At 46.3% G+C, this 18,910-nt stretch overlaps 1 protein-coding gene across 14 annotated transcripts in view; it reads right to left on the bottom strand.

Annotated features, from left to right (window-relative positions):
* LOC144610619 (adhesion G protein-coupled receptor L1-like) overlaps positions 1-18,910 on the bottom strand; it is a 455,971-nt gene that overhangs the window by 53,279 nt on the left and 383,782 nt on the right. For all 14 annotated transcript variants that reach the window (XM_078429454.1, XM_078429459.1, XM_078429460.1 and 11 more), the window contains 3 exons: positions 14,234-14,454; positions 3,811-3,877; positions 1,634-1,725 (listed from right to left, as the gene is read on the bottom strand). In XM_078429454.1, the coding sequence (XP_078285580.1) occupies positions 1,634-1,725; positions 3,811-3,877; positions 14,234-14,454 (380 nt within the window). The remainder of the gene's footprint in view (positions 1-1,633; positions 1,726-3,810; positions 3,878-14,233; positions 14,455-18,910) is intronic.

Raw genomic sequence — 18,910 nt, 5'->3', positions numbered from 1 at the left:
GACGGTGGCCAGGTTCCTGCAGATACCAGCAGGAGTTTCCAAACTCGAGAAGTAAAGATGGCAGAACCTTGTGTTCCCCGACATGTTCAAGTGGTAGTACAAGGCAGAGACTGCGGTTTCTTGGTTAGCTGCCAGTGTTTAGTTTAGTTTAGAAATACAGCGTGGAAACAGGCCCTTTGGCCCACTGAGTCCGTGCCGACCAGCGAACCCCACACACTAAGCCTATCCTAACACACACCAAGGACAATTTACAATTATACCAAGCCAATTAATCTGCAAACCTGCACGTCTTTGGAGTGTGGGAGGGAACCAAAGATCCTGGAGAAAACCCATGCAGGTCATGGAGAGAACGTACAAACTCCGTACAGACAGCACCCATAGTCAGGATCAAGCCCGGGTCTCGGGCGCTGTAAGGCAGCAACTCTGCCGCTGCGCCAGCGTGCCGCTTCTGAGGAATTTCCAAATGTAAATACGGTGGAATACCTCCTCAGTGTGATACCTTCAGCAACCATTGACTCCACCTCAAGGACAGACGCCAAAGTCTACTCAAATCCCCATTGTCACAGTTGGCAAGGGTAGCCCACCTTTACTGACAATCCACCTCCCCCCAACATCCAAACATCTGCCCTCTGCTTTATGAGCAGGAAGACTTGGACATCAGGAGGTGAGGTAGTTGTCTGTGGAACCTCCTCTTCCCAGAGTTGGACTTCCTGGGAGTGTGGCTGAAGGTTGTTCTGATGGCCAGTTGGGTGGGTGAACAGAGAGGGGCCGGGTGGTGGGCTCCACCAAGAACAAAGAGGGACCAACGTGACCCTAATGAACACTTCTGTGACTTTGTCAGCGCCAGAAACGTGTCAACTCTTTGTGTTCTTTGCACATTGCATGCAAAAACAAGGAATGTCACTGCACCTAAGTACATGTGAAAATCAAGTATCATTGACTTGTCATTGAGTCATATCGGTCCGTAGCAATACCTGGCGCTGGTCGAGGTCATTATTCCTCTCAAATGAGGGATGCTTATTTCTTTTCATGGGTTCGGCCATTAGATCATGTTTCATTGATGAGGTCTTATCTCCTCCTGCACAAATTCCTGGGCCTGCCCTTTGTACTTCATGGATTTGTGCCATTGTGCACATCTCTCATTAGCAGGCAATAGAACCTCCCTCCGTGCCAGCCTTCTCCCCCAGCCCAGGAGTGAATGAATCCCCAGACCATGCTGTGAAGAGGTTCATTAGTGATAGGAGCAGAATGAGGCCATTTGGCCCATCGTCTACTCCACCGTTCACTCATGGCTGATCTATCTCTCTCTCTCAACCCCATTCTCCTGCCTTCTCCCCATGACCCCTGACACCCTTGCAGTGCCCTTACAACCAGACAGACAGTAGCCGGTGATAGTCTTCTTCCTCCTGCCACACTTATTTAACAATCAAGACCCGAGCTGCCTGCTAAGAAATGTTCTTCCCATTAACAATTCCATGCTCCTCTCTCCCTCCTCATTGTGTCCTCCCCCGATACTCCTCCATCGGTCCTCATTGTCCCATCCTCGTCCCCTTCCACCCTCCAATTCCATTTTCCTTCTCGCACTCCAGCCAGGCAGACTTGCCTCTTCCCTCACCATCAGGAGATCACTTACTTGATGTTCTCCAGCCGACTGGAGTCAGGCTTCAACGAGCTGTTGCTACGGACCATCTTGTGCAGGGTGATCATGAGGAAGACCAGGTTCATCTGCCGGGGAGAAACCAGACCAGGTCACACATCGAGTAGGTAAATCACGCATTGAGTCAAGTCCTCGCATCAAATGGATGCTCAGTTGTGGCAAGACCATGTGTAGAGTGGGTGTAGAGCTTGGGTTAGGAAAAAAACTGCAGATGCTGGTTAAAATCGAAGGTAGACACCCCGTTCCTGCTTTCTCCCCATATCCCTTGAGTACGTTAGCCCTAAGAGCTATATCTAACTCTCTCTTGAAAACATCCAGTGAATTGGCCTCCACTGCCTTCTGTGGCACTGGAGACCACTGGATTGTGGAATCTTACCAGATACCTCTCATCTGTTACGGTATCACAAAATGCCGGAGTAACTCAGTGGGTCAGGCAGCATCTCTGGAGAGAAGGAATGGGTGACTTTTTGGTTCGAGACCCTTCTTCAGTCTGAAGAAGGGTCTCGACCCGAAACGTCACCCATTCCTTCTCTCCAGAGATGCTGCCCGACCCGCTGAGTTACTCCAGCATTTTTTAGTCATCTTGGGTTATGTGCATACACACATTCCAATACATTATATATACTTTGCGAGAACATTCCAAGGTCACCTCAGACTGAGTTTTGGGAATAAGCAACCCAGTCATGAACTAACTAAAACAAAACTAAAACTGAATTTGTTTTAAATGCCTCCAATCAATACTCTGCTCCATTTGTTGAATAATTCGGCAAGTTGGACATAAAACAACCAACATCAAATCATTCAGAATTCAGGGCTGGATTCCTTCCTCCAACCCTCTGCTCCAAACTCTAAGGACCAGACAGACAACCACACTCCAGTGCAGTAGTGTGAGAGTGCTGTGCTGTTAGAAGTGTCGTCTTTAACATCAGACATCTGAACATCTGAAGTCCCAAATGCACTTTGAATATTTAACTATTCCACAGCACTCTGCAGGAGAACAAGGACATTCCTGGTGTGCTGGACAATAATCCAATCTACAAACATCACCAAAAACAGAGCCACAGGCAACATTTGATTAGTACGGGTGTCAGGAGTTACGGGGAGAAGGCAGGAGAATGGGGTTGGGAGGGAGAGATAGATCAGCCACGATCGAATGGCGTAGGAGACTCGATGGGCCGAATGGCCTAATTCTGCTCCTATCCCTTATGAACTTATTTCCAGATTGGGTTGGGTGCAAGTCAAAGATGAATCTGGGGGTGGTGGCATTGTCATGTGCCCGGTCCTTTTGTCTTTCCAAGTGGGAGATCATGGGTGTGGGAGAGATTGTTGAGGAAATGGTGCATTGCCAAGCTACATACTGTAGACAGTTCACATGATAATCAGGAGGTTTCTACATGGATAGAAACAAAATGCTGGAGTAACTCAGCGGGACAGGCAGCATCTCTGGATAGAAGGAATGGGAATCCAGAGATGTTGCCTGTCCCGCTGAGTTACTCCAGCATTTTGTGTCTATCTTCGGTTTAAAACAGCACCTGCAGTTCCTTCCTAGAATGTTTCCACATGGAGGCAGGGGATGCTCAAGTCAGTGGATGAACTTCAAGTAACAAACATCCAAGTGTTCGACAGACAAGTGTAAACACAGGCACACATCGATAAACATCAATAAACATCAAATAAAAATCTATAAAAGTCAGGGACAGTTTCTTCCCAGCTGTTATCAGCCATTGGACCATCCTACCACCAACTAGAGAGCAGTCCTGAACTACTAAATGTGTAGGAGAAAAACTGCAGATGCTGGTTTAAATTGAAGGTAGACACAAAATGCTGGAGTAATTCCCGAGATGCTGCATGACCCGCTGAGTTACTCCAGCAATTTGTGTCTAGTCCTGAGCTACTATTTATTTAGTTGGAGACCCTTAGACTATCTTTGATGTGACTTTACTGGACTTTACCTTGCACTAAACGTTCTTAATGCTATTCCCTTTATCATGGATCTGTGCACTGTGGACAGCTCGATTGTAATCATGTGCTGTCTTTCCGCTGACTGGTTAGCTTTTCACTGTACCTCGGTACACGTGACAATAAACTAAACCTATGAATGAATCAACAGAGACCCAGAGTGAATCTGGCGCGGTTCCAGAATCCAAACTTACCATTATAACAAAGGACACGGGTCCAATGAAACTCCAGATGAAATAGTTGTCCACTCGTAGCCAGCATCTATGTTTGGGGAGGTAGGGAGGGGGGGGGGGGGGGGGAGGGGGGGTGGAATGAGTGACCAGAGTTAGGAGAAACAAATGAAAAAAGTGGAGAAGGAAAAGGAATGGACATTGAGAGAGGGGGAAAAAAAATAGTGGAGATGTTAAATGGAGGAAAAGAGTAAAGAGAAAGCATTAGCCCGGTGTGTTAGATTTTCTATGTTTCTCTTCTGATACCAATCACTACCTAGTTCTCAGTTTTAAATTGTGCAACTTCTAACTTCCCTTTCTTGATCTCCATCTCCAACTTCAGGGTGAGTGGAGGGAACAATGTCTACTTTGAGCCCACAACAGACTTGACCAGATCTTCTGGCCTATTTCTAGTTCTTGGATTTTCTTGGAAGCCAGGGAAAAATTGCAGGGACACCTGGCAGACGTATTTGTATCATTGATGGCCATGGGCGAGGTGCCGTAAGACTGGATGGTGGTTGATGTTGTAGGGGGGCTAAAACTAGAGGGTATATGGTGACAATAGACAATAGACAATAGGTGCAGGAGGAGGCCATTCGGCCCTTCCAGCCAGCACCGCCATTCAATGTGATCATGGCTGATCATTCTCAATCAGTACCCCGTTCCTGCCTTCTCCCCATACCCCCTGACTCCGCTATCCTTAAGAGCTCTATCTAGCTCTCTCTTCAATGCATTCAGAGAATTGGCCTCCACTGCCTTCTGAGGCAGAGAATTCCACAGATTCACAACTCTCTGACTGAAAAGGTTTTTCCTCATCTCAGTTCTAAATGGCCTACCCCTTATTCTTAAACTGTGCCCCTTGTTCTGGACTCCCCCAACATTGGGAACATGTTTCAATAGACAATAAACAATAGACAATAGACAATAGGTGCAGGAGGAGGCCATTCGGCCCTTCGAGCCAGCACTGCCAATCAATGTGATCATGGCTGATCATTCTCAATCAGTACCCCTTTCCTGCCTTCTCCCCATACCCCCTGACTCCGCTATCCTTAAGAGCTCTATCTAGCTCTAGCTTGAATGCATTCAGAGAATTGGCCTCCACTGCCTTCTGAGGCAGAGAATTCCACAGATTCACAACTCTCTGACTGAAAAAGTTTTTCCTCATCTCAGTTCTAAATGGCCTACCCCTTATTCTTAAACTGTGGCCCCTTGTTCTGGACTCCCCCAACATTAGGAACATGTTTCCTGCCTCTAACGTGTCCAACCCCTTAATAATCTTATACGTTTCGATAAGATCTCCTCTCATCCTTCTAAATTCCGGTGTATACAAGCCTGGTGAGAGGGAAAACATTTAAATGGGAACCTGAGGGGCCACTTTTTCCACAGAGTGGTGGATGTATGGAACAGACCACCAGTGGAAGTGGTAGTGGCAGATTCAGTTATGACATTTAAAAGATGCTCAGACAGATGCTCGAATTGGAAACGTTTGGGGGGAATGTGTAGGATGGAACTGCAGATGCTGGTTTAAACCAAAGATGGAAACGTATAAAATTATAAAAGGACTGGACAAGCTAGACGAAGGAAAAATGTTCGCAATGTTGGGGGAGTCCAGAACCAGGAGCCACACAGTCTAAGAATAAAGGGGAGGCCGTTTAAAACTGAGGTGAGAAAAAAAAGTTTTCACCCAGAGAGTTGTGAATTTGTGGAATTCTCTGCCACAGAGGGCAGTGGAGGCCAATTCACTGGATGGCTTTAAAAGAGAGTTAGATAGAGCTCTAGGGCCTAGCGGAATCAAGGGATATGGGGGGAAGGCAGGCACGGGTCACTGATTATGGATGATCAGCCATGATCACAATGAATGGCAGTGCGTACAGGCTCGAAGGGCCAAATGGCCTCCTCCTGCACCTATGTTTCTATGTTTCTATAGACACAAAAACCTGGAGTAACTCAGTGGGATAGGGCGCATCTCTGGACCTGAAACATCACCGATTCCTTCTCTCCAGAGATGGGGGGAATATGGGCTGGGTGCAGATCTGTGGGACAGAGAGAGTGGTGAATCTGTGGAATTCTCTGCCATAGAAGGTAGTTGAGGCCAGTTCATTGGCTATATTTAAGAGGGAGTTAGATGTGGCCCTTGTGGCTAAAGGGATCAGGGGGTATGGAGAGAAGGCAGGTACGGGATACTGAGTTGGATGATCAGCCATGATCATATTGAATGGCGGTGCAGGCTCGAAGGGCCGAATGGCCTACTCCTGCATCTATTTTCTACGTTTCTATGTTTCTATGTTTCTAATTTTGCCAGCTCTGCATGTTTAAAAAAAAATACTGCTTCTGAGATGGCTTCCTCTTTGTCTGACTGTATTTCCCTCCCACTTGGGCGGTGCTGTTATACAGCTTAACCATGCCTGGTCCATTTCCCCGCACTTCTGCTCTCAGCCCTGCTCCCACCTGCACATACTAGCATCATCCTCCACCGTTCTCATCACCCTCAATGGGGGTGCCACCACTGGACATATCTATCTCTCTGAGCATTCCAGCGTGTCACTGATGCAACATTCTGACTTGCTTTTTATCTTCTATTTCCATCAACCGCACGGTTTCTTTGAGCAATTGACCACCCATCTGCCGGAGATGTGGTACTACCTTTTTATCTCTTTCCTAGGAATTTAGAAGGAGATCTTATTGAAACGTATAAGATTATTAAGGGGTTGGACACGTTAGAGGCAGGAAACATGTTCCCAATGTTGGGGGAGTCCAGAACCAGGGGCCACAGTTTAAGATTAAGGGGTCGGCCATTTAGAACTGAGATGAGGAAAAACTTATTCAGTCAGAGAGTTGCGAATCTGTGGAATTCTCTGCCTCAGAAGGCAGTGGAGGCCAATTCCCTGAATGCATTCAAGGGAGAGCTAGATAGAGCTCTTAAAGATAGTGGAGTCAGGGGGTATGGGGAGCAGGCAGGAACGGGGTACTGATTGAGAATGATCAGCCATGATCACATTGAATGGCAGTGCTGGCTCGAAGGGCCGAATGGCCTTCTCCTGCACCTATTTTTCTATATTTCTAACTCTATCACTGCACCACTGTGCCTATTTAAGGATGTTAGTGAAGACAGAAACATTATTGTCCAGGAACAGCCTGTTTTTCATTGTAGTCTAGCTGTACAGTAATGGCTATACAGCATAGTTTATACCAGATACATTAATGTCTATACCAGATACATTAACTAAAGCTTAAACAAGGGATCAAGGGATATGGGGAAAAAGCAGGAACGGGGTACTGATTTTAGATGATCAGCCATGACCATCTTGAATGGCGGTGCTGTCTCGAAGGGCCGAATGGTCTACCCCAGCACCTATTTTTCTATGTTTCTGTGAGTGCAACATAATGTTGGAGATAAATGTGCCACAGTCGGACTCATTCACTGCCCCCTGACTGGTGATGGATAACCTGCCTGAAATATCAACTGTGACAAGGTCCAGAGGCATTCATCACTGAAATAAAACATTGAAACAAAACCTAGCGTTTTGTCAAAGGGCTTCTCCCTGAAGCTTAGAGGGGAATATTACTCAGGAACCTGACTGGTTTTGTGCAGTCAGTGCTCAATCCTTGAGGTTGGAGAGTTGGAACATAAAGCAGCTCACTCTCTGAACTCGGCCAGCCAGGTCAGGAAAAGCAAAAAAAGAAAACGCCGGTGATGGGAATTTGAAATAAGAACAGAAAACGCTGAAAACAATCAGCACGTCATGCAGCATCTGTGGAGAATAGTTAACGTTTCAGCTCTGCGGCCCTTTGGTCCCAGTTCATCTAACATATTTAGTTTAGTTTTAGAGATACAGCGCAGAAACAGGCCCTTCGGCCCATCAAATCCACGCCGACCAGCGATCCCTACACAGTCTTACACAAGAGGGAAAATTTAACAATTATTCCAAGCCAATTAACCTACAAACCGAAGGTATTTATTCACAAAATACTGGAGTAACTCAGCAGGTCAGGCAGTATCTCAGGAGAGAAGGAATGGGTGACGTTTCGGGTCGAGACCCTTCTTCAGACTGATGTCAGGGGGGCGGGACAATGGAAGGATAAAGGTGGAGACAGGAAGATAGAGGGAGAACTGGGAAGGGGGAGGGGAAGAGAGGGACAGAGGAACTATCTAAAGTTGGAGAAGTCAATGTTCATACTGCTGGGCTGCAAACTGCCCAAGCGAAATATGAGGTGCTGTTCCTCCAATTTTCGGTGGGCCTCACTATGGCACTGGAGGAGGCCCATGACAGAAAGGTCAGACTGGGAGTGGGAGGTGAGTTAAAGTGCTCGGCTTCAAGGCGGACTGAGCGAAGATGTTGAGTGAAACGATCGCCGAGCCTGCGTTTGGTTTCGCCAACAACCTACAAACCCGTACGTCTATGGGATGTGGGAGGAAACCAAAGATCTCGGAGAAAACCCACACAGTCACGGGGAGAACGTACAAACTCCGTACAGACGGCACCCATAGTCAGGATGGAACCCGGGTCTCTGGCGCTGTGAGGCAGCAACTCTACCGCTGTGCCACCGTGCCGTCATCTTATTAAATATGGAGCAGACTTGAGAAGTTGAACGGCCTATTCTGGCACCTAATATGTAACCAATTTAATTCAATTCACTTTTTGAAATCTGTATTCTCTCCTTACTTTATTTATTTCAAGCAAAACTTCCAGTCTCCACGTGTCTAATGGGCAAAACTGGACCTGAAACGTTAACAAATGCTTCCTGACCTGCTGAGTGTCTCCAACATTGTCTGTTCTTGTTCCCTCTGAAAGCAATGCTGACTTATATTCCTCCAAAGGTTTCAGCAGACTGAAACTACATAACAATGCTCATGTGACTGTTACCAAACAAACTCTGCCATCAAGCCACAACAGTCACGGGGAGAACGTACAAACTCCATACAGACAGCACCCGTAGTCAGGATTGAACCCGGGTCTCTGGCGCTGTGAGGCAGCAACTCTACCACTGAGCGGCACGGTGGCGCAGCGGTAGAGTTGCTGCCTTACAGCGAATGCAGCGCCGGAGACTCAGGTTCGATCCTGACTACGGGCGCCGTCTGTACGGAGTTTGTACGTTCTCCCCGTGACCTGCGTGGGTTTCCTCCGAGATCTTCGGTTTCCTCCGACACTCCAAAGACGTACAGGTATGTGGGTTAATTGGCTGGGCAAATGTAAAAATTGTCCCTAGTGTGTGTAGGATAGTGTTAATGGGCGGGGATCGCTGGGCGGCGCGGACCCGGTGGGCCGAAGGGCCTGTTTCCGCACTGTATCTCTAAATCTAAATCTAAAAATCTAAAACAGGAGGTATTAGTGAGGTCATCATGAAAATTTAGTTTAGGTTAGTTTAGAGATACAGCGCAGAAACTGGCCCTTCAGCCCACCAAGTCCGCGCCGACCAGCGATCACCTCCCATTAATACTATCCTACACTTGGGACAATTTTTATATTTACACCAAGCCAATTAACCTACAAACCTATACGTCTTTGGAGTGTGGGAGGTAATCAAAGATCTCGGAGAAAACCCACTGAGGTCACGGGGAGAACGTACAAACTCCGTACAGACAGCACCCGTAGTCGGGATCGAACCCGGGTCTCTGGCGCTGTTGAGGCCGCAACTCTACTGCTGTAATGAAGGTTTTAAGGCTTATGTTGGAGGGGAGATGGCGTGCATGTTGTCCTTTCCTTCTCTATTATCCTCCGGGACCTCTCGTCTTCCACCAGGTTCCATACGGGACCTCAGTGGTGGTGTGTGGATGGACCAACCCTATGGCTTTAAGGCAAAATAAACTCTTCCCATGCCCACTTATGGCACACCAATTACCCATGCTGCGTTTCCGTCACAAATATCTGTTCTACTTAACAATTTTCTGGGGCCATACAGAGAGAGCCATATCAACAATTAACCACGCCTCAAGTTCCCACAACATTTTCGCTGTTGCCATGGCAAATTGCAATTTTGACTATTGTTGAAAGCCAAATTTCATTCCGATAAGTGGCGGTTTTTGAGTGATTCTTGTAAAGGACCACAGACTAAATGATTATCAAAATACCAAAATACTCCTTAACATGAGCATTTCTGAAAGTCCACCAACGGAGTTGATTTCAGCTGGACATTTACTAACTGTTTTCATTGTACACATGCAGACTGCAATGCGCGACAGAAACATATAAAATAAGGAAAACATACATTATATTAAAAGGGAGGCTGAGTTAAATCTATTTCTGCAAAGGTGTGAATTAGGAGAAGGACATTCGGCCCATCGAGCCTGGTCTGTGTTCCTATCTACCTGCAGTAACCAGGCTCGTTTGTAATCATGTTTTATCTTTCCACTGACGCAACAAAAGCTTTTCACTGTACCTCAGAACACGTGACAATAAACTAAACTCAACTATTCCCATCTGGCTTACAAATAATCTTTAACGGCTTCTGTCTTAAAAGCTTAGAAAGACTTGGTTTCCACTGCCGTTTGACAAAGGAGGTTTCAACACTCAACCTAGTCTGCGTTCCTGTCTCACCTATAGTAAGTAACCTCAGCCTTTCCCCATCTGCCTTAAAAAGAATCTACCTACTTAGACAATAGACAATAGACAGTAGGTGCAGGAGGAGGCCATTCGGCCCTTCGAGCCAGCACCGCCATTCAATGTGATCATGGCTGATCATTCTCAATCAGTACCCCGTTCCTGCCTTCTCCCCATACCCCCTGACTCCGCTATCCTTAAGAGCTCTATCCAGCTCTCTCTTGAATGCATTCAGAGTATTGGCCTCCACTGCCTTCTGAGGCAGAGAATTCCACAGATTCGCAACTCTCTGACTGAAAAAGTTTTTCCTCATCTCAGTTCTAAATGGCCTACCCCTTATTCTTAAACTGTGGCCCCTTGTTGTGGACTCCCCCAACATTGGGAACATGTTTCCTGCCTCTAACGTGTCCAACCCCTTAATAATCTTATACGTTTCGATAAGATCTCCTCTCATACTTCTTCCTTAAAAGCATTCAAAGACTCTGTTTTCCCCAGCTCCTTGAGGAAGAGACATCCAAATACTCAACACTCAAGAGAAAAATAAAATCTGCCTGACCCATTCTTTCAGAGAACCAAGGAACCAAGAAAGAACTGAGGAACTGCAATCTTATGCTATAAGCTCAAACAAAATACCAAGTGCTAGAGTAACTCAGTGGGTCAGGCAGCATCTCTGGAGGACATGGATAGGCGACATTTCAGACTGGGACCCTATCCATGTTCTCCAGAGATGCTGCCTGACCCACTGAGTTACTCCAGCACTCTGTGAAACGTCACCTATCCATGTTCTCCAGAGATGCTGCCTGACCCGCTGAGTTACTCTAGCACTCTGTGAAACGTCACCTATCCATGTTCTCCAGAGATGCTGCCTGACCCGCTGAGTTACTCCAGCACTCTGTGAAACGTGACCTATCCATGTTCTCCAGGGATGCTGCCTGACCTGCTGAGTTACTCCAGCACTCTGTGAAACGTGACCTATCCATGTTCTCCAGAGATGCTGCCTGACCCGCTGAGTTTCTCTAGCACTCAGTGAAACGTCACCTATCCATGTTCTCCAGAGATGCTGCCTGACCCGCTGAGTTACTCCAGCTTTTTGTGTTTTGCTCACCATTCTTTAAAATGGTGACCCTGCACTGGTCTGTGTGGACTTGGTGGGCCGAAGGGCTTGTTTCCGCACCGTATCTCTTAAAGTCTAATGATAAAGTTTAAGGCAGAGATAGATAGATTCTTGATTAGTACGGGTGTCGTGGGGTTGCGGGAAGAAGGCAGGAGAATGGGGTTAGGAGGGAGAGATAGATCAGCCGTGATTGAATGGCGGAGTAGACTTGATGGGCCGAATGGCCAAATTCTACTCCAATGCCTTATGACCGTTTGATAGCACAGCTCACTCGATTCACTGGTATCTCTAAACTAATAAACTAAATCTTTTTTTAAGACATTAGACTTATTGTGTGAGTGTTGTTGGAAGTGCTGGTTTTCCCAATCACTCCGTAGAGATTGACTCTTCAGGTATTGGTGGTGGATCGATTTCTTCAACCCTTGGCAGCAGCTCTGCGCATCGTGATTCATCAAATAACGTGGGCTGTTAAGATGGATATGAGATTGGAGCTGGGAATAAGCTAGTCCAGGCATTGGTGAATCAGTGGGAATTTGCATCTCTTCTCGTCCCTTCTCAAATCACCATTAACGGCTTTGAATCGTCGATTGTTAGTCCAGCTACACAATCGTTTAACAACTTTCACCCCAGTGTAAAAGAAAAATTTCCTTCGGGAAGCCTGCAAGCTTAATTTAGCCAGTGCTGAATCAGAATATGATGATAATCACAATTCCTCCTGTGAGTTAAAACTGCTGGAATGGATCCAGGGTTTTTGACTAAAATATCTGAATAACAATCAAGGGCAGGATTTCAATCTATTATGTGGGAGGCAGAGGGTTTCTTAAAAAAATGCTTTACATCTCTGCAATAATTTCACAGTTCATTGGCATTCTCCTGCCGAGAAGCAAGCGCTCAGAGTTTACACCAGGAAAACGGCAACTGGCCCAATTGTTCAATGTTGCCGTTTGTGCTCAAATCTAGCTTCTACCACACCCACACATACACACTTACCCCCCAACTGTGTATCTATCTACTCCCTTCATCATCATATCATATATATACAGCCGGAAACAGGCCTTTTCGGCCCACGAAGTCCGTGCCGCCCAGCGATCCCCGTACATTAACACTATCCTACACCCACTAGGGACAATTTTTACATTTACCCAGCCAATTAACCTACATACCTGTACGTCTTTGGAGTGTGGGAGGAAACCGAAGATCTCGGAGAAAACCCACGCAGGTCACGGGGAGAACGTACAAACTCCTTACAGTGCAGCACCCGTAGTCAGGATCGAACCTGAGTCTCCGGCGCTGCATTCGCTGTAAAGCAGCAACTCTACCGCTGCGCCACCGTGCCTTCTCCCTCATCGCCACAGAAGGCTGTGGAGGCCTAGTCAGTGGGTATTTTTAAGGCAGAGATAGATAGATTCTTGATCAGTGCGGGTATCAGAGGTTATGGGGAGAAGGCAGGAGAATGGGGTTAGGAAGGAGAGATAGATCAGCCATGATTGAATGGCGGAGTAGACTTAGGAACATAGAAAATAGGTGCAGGAGGAGACCATTTGGCCCTTCGAGCCAGCACTGCCATTCATTGTGATCATGGCTGATCATCAACAATTCGTAACCCGTGCCTGCCTTCTCCCCATATCCCATGATTCCACTAGCCCCTAGAGCTCTATCTTGATGGACCAAATGGCCGAATTCTGCTCCTATTGCTTATGAACATGAACTTATGCAGTAAACTCTCATTATAATAGACCATATGACTGGGGGGGGGGGGGGGGGGGGAATTAATGGTGCAGGAGGCACATGTGACAATAATAAGCCCAACCAACAATTAACTATAAATGGCCTTCAGTTTCAGATTCCATCTATTCTGCCAAGCCTATTCATGTTGTTGACGACTTATATCAGGTTTTTGTTCTAACTTCCAATTAACCGAGAAATGTCTCATTCTGTAATTTTTCCTCATGTATTTCATGCCAACCTTCTAAATCTTTTCCAATCTTGTCTTCAGTACATTTGCATTTGTTTTAGAGATTCGAACAGAGCATGGTAGTCCAAGCATTAAGGCCAGTATTTATCCATCCCATATTTAGTTGATTATTAATGAAATATTAATGCTTTATCTTTGCCAATCCAGTTAATCTATTTTCCCTTTGCTTTCTATGAGACAAACCTAGATTAATTCCTTATCTACTTATCTGAGTCTTTTCCCTAAAGTAGGGGAATTGAGGACCAGAGGACATAAGTTCAAGGTGAAGGGGAAAAGATTTAATAAGAATCTGAGGGGTAACTTTTTCATTCAGAGGGTGGTGGGTGTATGGAACAAGCTGCCAGAGAAGAGATCTGAGGCTGGATAATATAAGAAAATAACTGCAGATGCTGGTACAAATTGATTTATTCACAAAATGCTGGAGTAACTCAGCAGGTCAGGCAGCATCTCGGGAGAGAAGGAATGGGTGACGTTTCGGGTCGAGACCCTTCTTCAGACTGAAGAAGGGTCTCGACCCATTCCTTCTCTCCCGAGATGCTGCCTGACCTGCTGAGTTACTCCAGCATTTTGTGAATAAATCTAGTTGAGGCTGGGACTATCCCAATGTTTAGGAAGCAGTTAGACAGGTACATGGATAGGACAGGTTTAGAGGGATATGGGCCAAATGCAGGCAGATGGGACTAGTGTAGCTGGGACATGTTGGCCAGTGTGGGCAAGTTGGGCCGAATGGCCTGTATGACTCTATTTTGGAATGATCACAGTTCATTCAGTTGCACTTACACCTTCTCGGTTCCATAGCTCCGGTAGTCTATTGCTGCAGAGATTCCCACCACCAACGCAGGGAAACAGTAACCGCAGAGGTAGTAGTACTTCTTCCTGGAGTAGTCGCTCTCAAAGACCTCAACCAGCATGAGGTAGAGGTGGACGCCTTCAAGACACATCCAGGAGAAGGCAGCCAGGAAGAAGAAGTGGAGGAAGCCAGCGATTATTGGGCAGACAACCTGAAAGACAAAGACAAGCCAGTGACACCAGGGCCTGAAGCATGCAGGGAAAACAACATATAACATATAACATATATAACATATAACAACTACAGCATGGAAACAGGCCTGTCCGGCCCTACCAGTCCACGCCGACCATTCTCCCTGACCTAGTCTCATCTACCTGCACTCAGACCATAACCCTCCAATCCCCTCCTATCCATATACCTATCCAATTTACTCTTAAATAATAAAATCGAGCCAGCCTCCACCACTTCCACCGGAAGCCCATTCCATACAGCCACAACCCTCTGAGTAAAGAAGTTCCCCCTCATGTTACCCCTAAACCTTTGTCCCTCAATTCTGAAGCTATGTCCCCTTGTTGGAATCTTCCCCACTCTCAAAGGGAACTGGCATTCCAATGGGGTAAAGGATTGAAGCATTGGATGAAGAAACGGGAACTGGGAGTGTGATTAACTTGAGTTGGGACACAGCCTAACGACAGGGATTAAGATAGGATGTAGTCATAGACAATGGACAATAGACAATAGGTGCAGGAGGAGGCCATACGGCCCTTCGAGCCAGCACCGCCATTTAATGTGATCATGGCTGATCATTCTCAATCAGTACCCCGTTCCTGCCTTCTCCCCATACCCCCTGACTCCGCTATCCTTAAGAGCTCTATCCAGCTCTCTCTTGAATGCATTCAGAGAATTGGCCTCCATTGCCTTCTGAGGCAGAGAATTCCACAGATTCACAACTGAAAAAGTTTTTCCTCATCTCAGTTCTAAATGGTCTACCCCATATTCTTAAACTGACAAGAAGACAGGTGGGAGAACTGGGAAGGGGGAGAGGATAGAGAGGGGAAGCAAGGACTACCTGAAGTTAGAGAAGTCAATGTTCATACCGCTGGGGTGTAAACTACCCAAGCGAAATATGAGGTGCTGTCCTTCCAATTTGCGCTGGGCCTCACTCTGACAATGGAGGAGGCCCAGGACAGAATGGTTAGATTGGGCATGGGAGGGGGAGTTGAAGTGCTGAGCCACCGGGAGATCAGGATGGTAAAGACAGACTGAGCGGAGGTGTTCAGCTAAACGATCGCCGAGCCTGCACTTGCACAGAGTGCTGGAGTAACTCAGAGGGTCAGGCAGCATCTCTGGAGAAAAAGGAAGGGTGATGTTTCGGGCTGGGAACCTTCTTCAGACTGAAGTAGGGGGTGGGGGGTTGGTGGAGTGCTGGAGGCAAGAAAAGACCAGGACACAAATGACCTCAGACAGGGCAGTGTCTGTTTAGCCCATTGTTGGCTCGGGAAGGTGTAATCGATGGAGATCAAGATCTGGTCTTGGATCTGGACTGACGATTGGTATTCACGTCAGGTAGCAATTGTGTTGAAGCTGAGACTTAGAAATCAAGTTATTGGTGGATTTGAGCCCGAGGGTGGGATTGGGGCGTGGGCAAGTCCCAACATTACACATGGCCAGAAATGTCACACAACGAGCCGTGAACAGCAACCACAAATAATGAAGATAATATTTGTATTTTTATTCTCTCCAACACTTTAAACGTGATGAGTTCCAACAACTTCTGTATGTCATGCAGAGCATGGGCATTTTATGAAGTAGCTCAAACTCATCTTCAGTCTGAAGAAGGGTCTCGACCCGAAACGTCACCCATTCCTTCTCTCCCGAGATGCTGCCTGACCTGCTGAGTTACTCCAGCATTTTGTGAATAAATCTAGTTGAGGCTGGGACTATCCCAATGTTTAGGAAGCAGTTAGACAGGTACATGGATAGGACAGGTTTAGAGGGATATGGGCCAAATGCAGGCAGATGGGACTAGTGTAGCTGGGACATGTTGGCCAGTGTGGGCAAGTTGGGCCGAATGGCCTGTATGACTCTATTTTGGAATGATCATCACAGTTCATTCAGTTGCACTTACACCTTCTCGGTTCCATAGCTCGGTTCCATAGCAATAATGAAGATAATATTTGTATTTTTATTCTCTCCAACACTTTAAACGTGATGAGTTCCAACAACTACTGTATGCAGAGCAGAGCTTGATTATTTTATGAAGTAGCTCAAACTCATCTCAAATAAGATCAAATCTTCTTGATCCAAAAGCTTTCCAATTTCTAATCCCAGAAAGAACAAAGGTCCCCCTGTGTGATGCTGCCTGTCCCACTGAGTTACTCCAGCATTTTGTGTCTATCTTTGGTGTAAATCAGCATTTGCAGTTCCTTCCTACACTTGCCTTAGGGGTTGTGTTGTTTGTTTGGTTATTATGATACAATATGGAGAGAGAATAAGTGATGGAGCATTCTGTTTATACTTCATGCTTTCAGTGTACCTGTGAACTTGTCGCTACACACTTCGACCTACAACGTAGCACAAAAACACCTGACCAGAATTTGCATACAATATGTGTAGGAAGGAACTGCAGATGCTGGTTTACACCGAAAGTGGGCACAAAATGCTGGAGTAACTCAACGGGTCAGGCAGTATCTCTGGAGAGAAGGAATGGGTGACGTTTCGGGTTGAGGAAGGATATTCTTGCTATTGAGGGCGTGCAGCGTAGGTTTACTAGGTTAATTCCCGGAATGGCGGGACTATCATATGTTGAAAGACTGGAGCGACTAGGCTTGTATACACTGGAATTTAGAAGGATGAGAGGAGATCTTATCGAAACGTATAAGATTATTAAGGGGTTGGACACGTTAGAGGCAGGAAACATGTTCCCAATGTTGGGGGAGTCCAGAACAAGGGGCCCCAGTTTAAGAATAAGGGGTAGGCCATTTAGAACTGAGATGAGGAAAAACCTTTTTCAGTCAGAGAGTTGTGAATCTGTGGAATTCTCTGCCTCAGAAGGCAGTGGAGGCAAATTCTCTGAATGCATTCAAGAGAGAGCTAGATAGAGCTCTTAAGGATAGCGGAGTCAGGGGGTATGGGGAGAAGGCAGGAACGGGGTACTGATTGAGAATGATCAGCCATGATCACATTGAATGGCGGTGCTGGCTCGAAGGGCCGAATGGCCTCCTCCTGCACCTATTGTCTATTGTCTATTGAGACCCCACTTCAGACTGAGAGTCAGGGGAGGGGGAGACTAGAGATATGGAAGGGTAAGGTGTGAAAACGACAGATCAAAGCAGAGGCTGATCAAGGAAATGTGGAATAGTTCATTGTTGGCTGAGGAGAAGGTGACAACGAGACACATAAACAGTAAAATTAATCAGGAGGACAGTGAAACGAGTCGGAGAACTAGGGTGGGGGAGGGACGGAGAGGGAGGGAAAGCAAGGGTTACTTGAAGTTAGAGAAATCAATGTTTATACCGCTGGGTTGTAAGCTGCCCAAGCGAAATATGAGGTGCTGCTTAGAAAGGAACTGCAGATTAGTGCAAGTAATATAAGGTAGACAATGCTGGAGTAACTCAGTGGGTCATGCAGAAGAAGAGTCTCGACCCGAAACATCACCCATTCCTTCTCTCCTGAGATGCTGCATAACCCGCTGAGTTACTCCAGCATTGTGCGTCTACCTTTCGATTTTAACCAGCATCTGCAGTTTTTTTCCTACACAGCGCAAACAATATGTTGCTTTGAATTTCCTTCCATTTTAACTTAATGATTATTAGCAAAATAATCCTCGCTTCATATGCTGATTTAATCTCCCCTTAAATCAATCTATACAATTCTCCTGTAGTAGTTTCACCTTCTCACTATCCTTTGCTGCAAATAAAGTCCACCACTTAAAACAAAATGAAATCCACTACTTGCTTGGTTGGAGCCCATCTTATGTGACCTTTCACACAAGATTTCAGTAGATTACACTCACAAGCAATTTTAAAGACCAGACCACAACTTGTCCCATCCTCCGGTTTGGAAAGGAAAGAAGCCCATCCTTACAACTTCCTCTCAAAAGCAGCAACACTGCATTTAGTTTCGTTTAGTTCAGAGATACAGCGCGGAAACAGGCCCTTTCGGCCCACCGGGTCCGCGCCAACCAGCGATCCCCGCACATTAACACTATCCTATACCCACTACGGCCAGTTTTTCCATTTTACCAAGCCAATTAACCTACAAACCTGTACGTCTTTAGAGTACATTTCTAGGTTCATAGGTAGGAAAGATTTAGTGGGATTTAAGCCAAACGTGGGCAGGTGGGACGTGTAGATGGGGCATCTTGGTCAGTATGGACGAGTTGGAACTTGTTTCCATGCCGTATTTATAAATCAGAGCATCGAATATAGAAGTTGGGATGTAATGTTAAAATTGTACAGGGCATTGGTGAGGCCGAATCTGGAGTATGGTGTGCAGTTCTGGTCGCCAAATTATAGGAAGGATGTCGACAAAATGGAGAGGGTACAGAGGAGATTTACTAGAATGTTGCCTGGGTTTCAGCACTTAAGCTACAGAGAGAGGTTGAACAGGTTGGGTCTTTATTCTTTGGAGCGTAGAAGGTTGAGGGGGGACTTGATAGAGGTTTT

The sequence above is a fragment of the Rhinoraja longicauda genome, chromosome 37 (assembly GCF_053455715.1).
Source record: "Rhinoraja longicauda isolate Sanriku21f chromosome 37, sRhiLon1.1, whole genome shotgun sequence".
NCBI lineage: Eukaryota > Metazoa > Chordata > Chondrichthyes > Rajiformes > Arhynchobatidae > Rhinoraja > Rhinoraja longicauda.
This window is presented reverse-complemented; position numbering and strand designations above follow the sequence as displayed.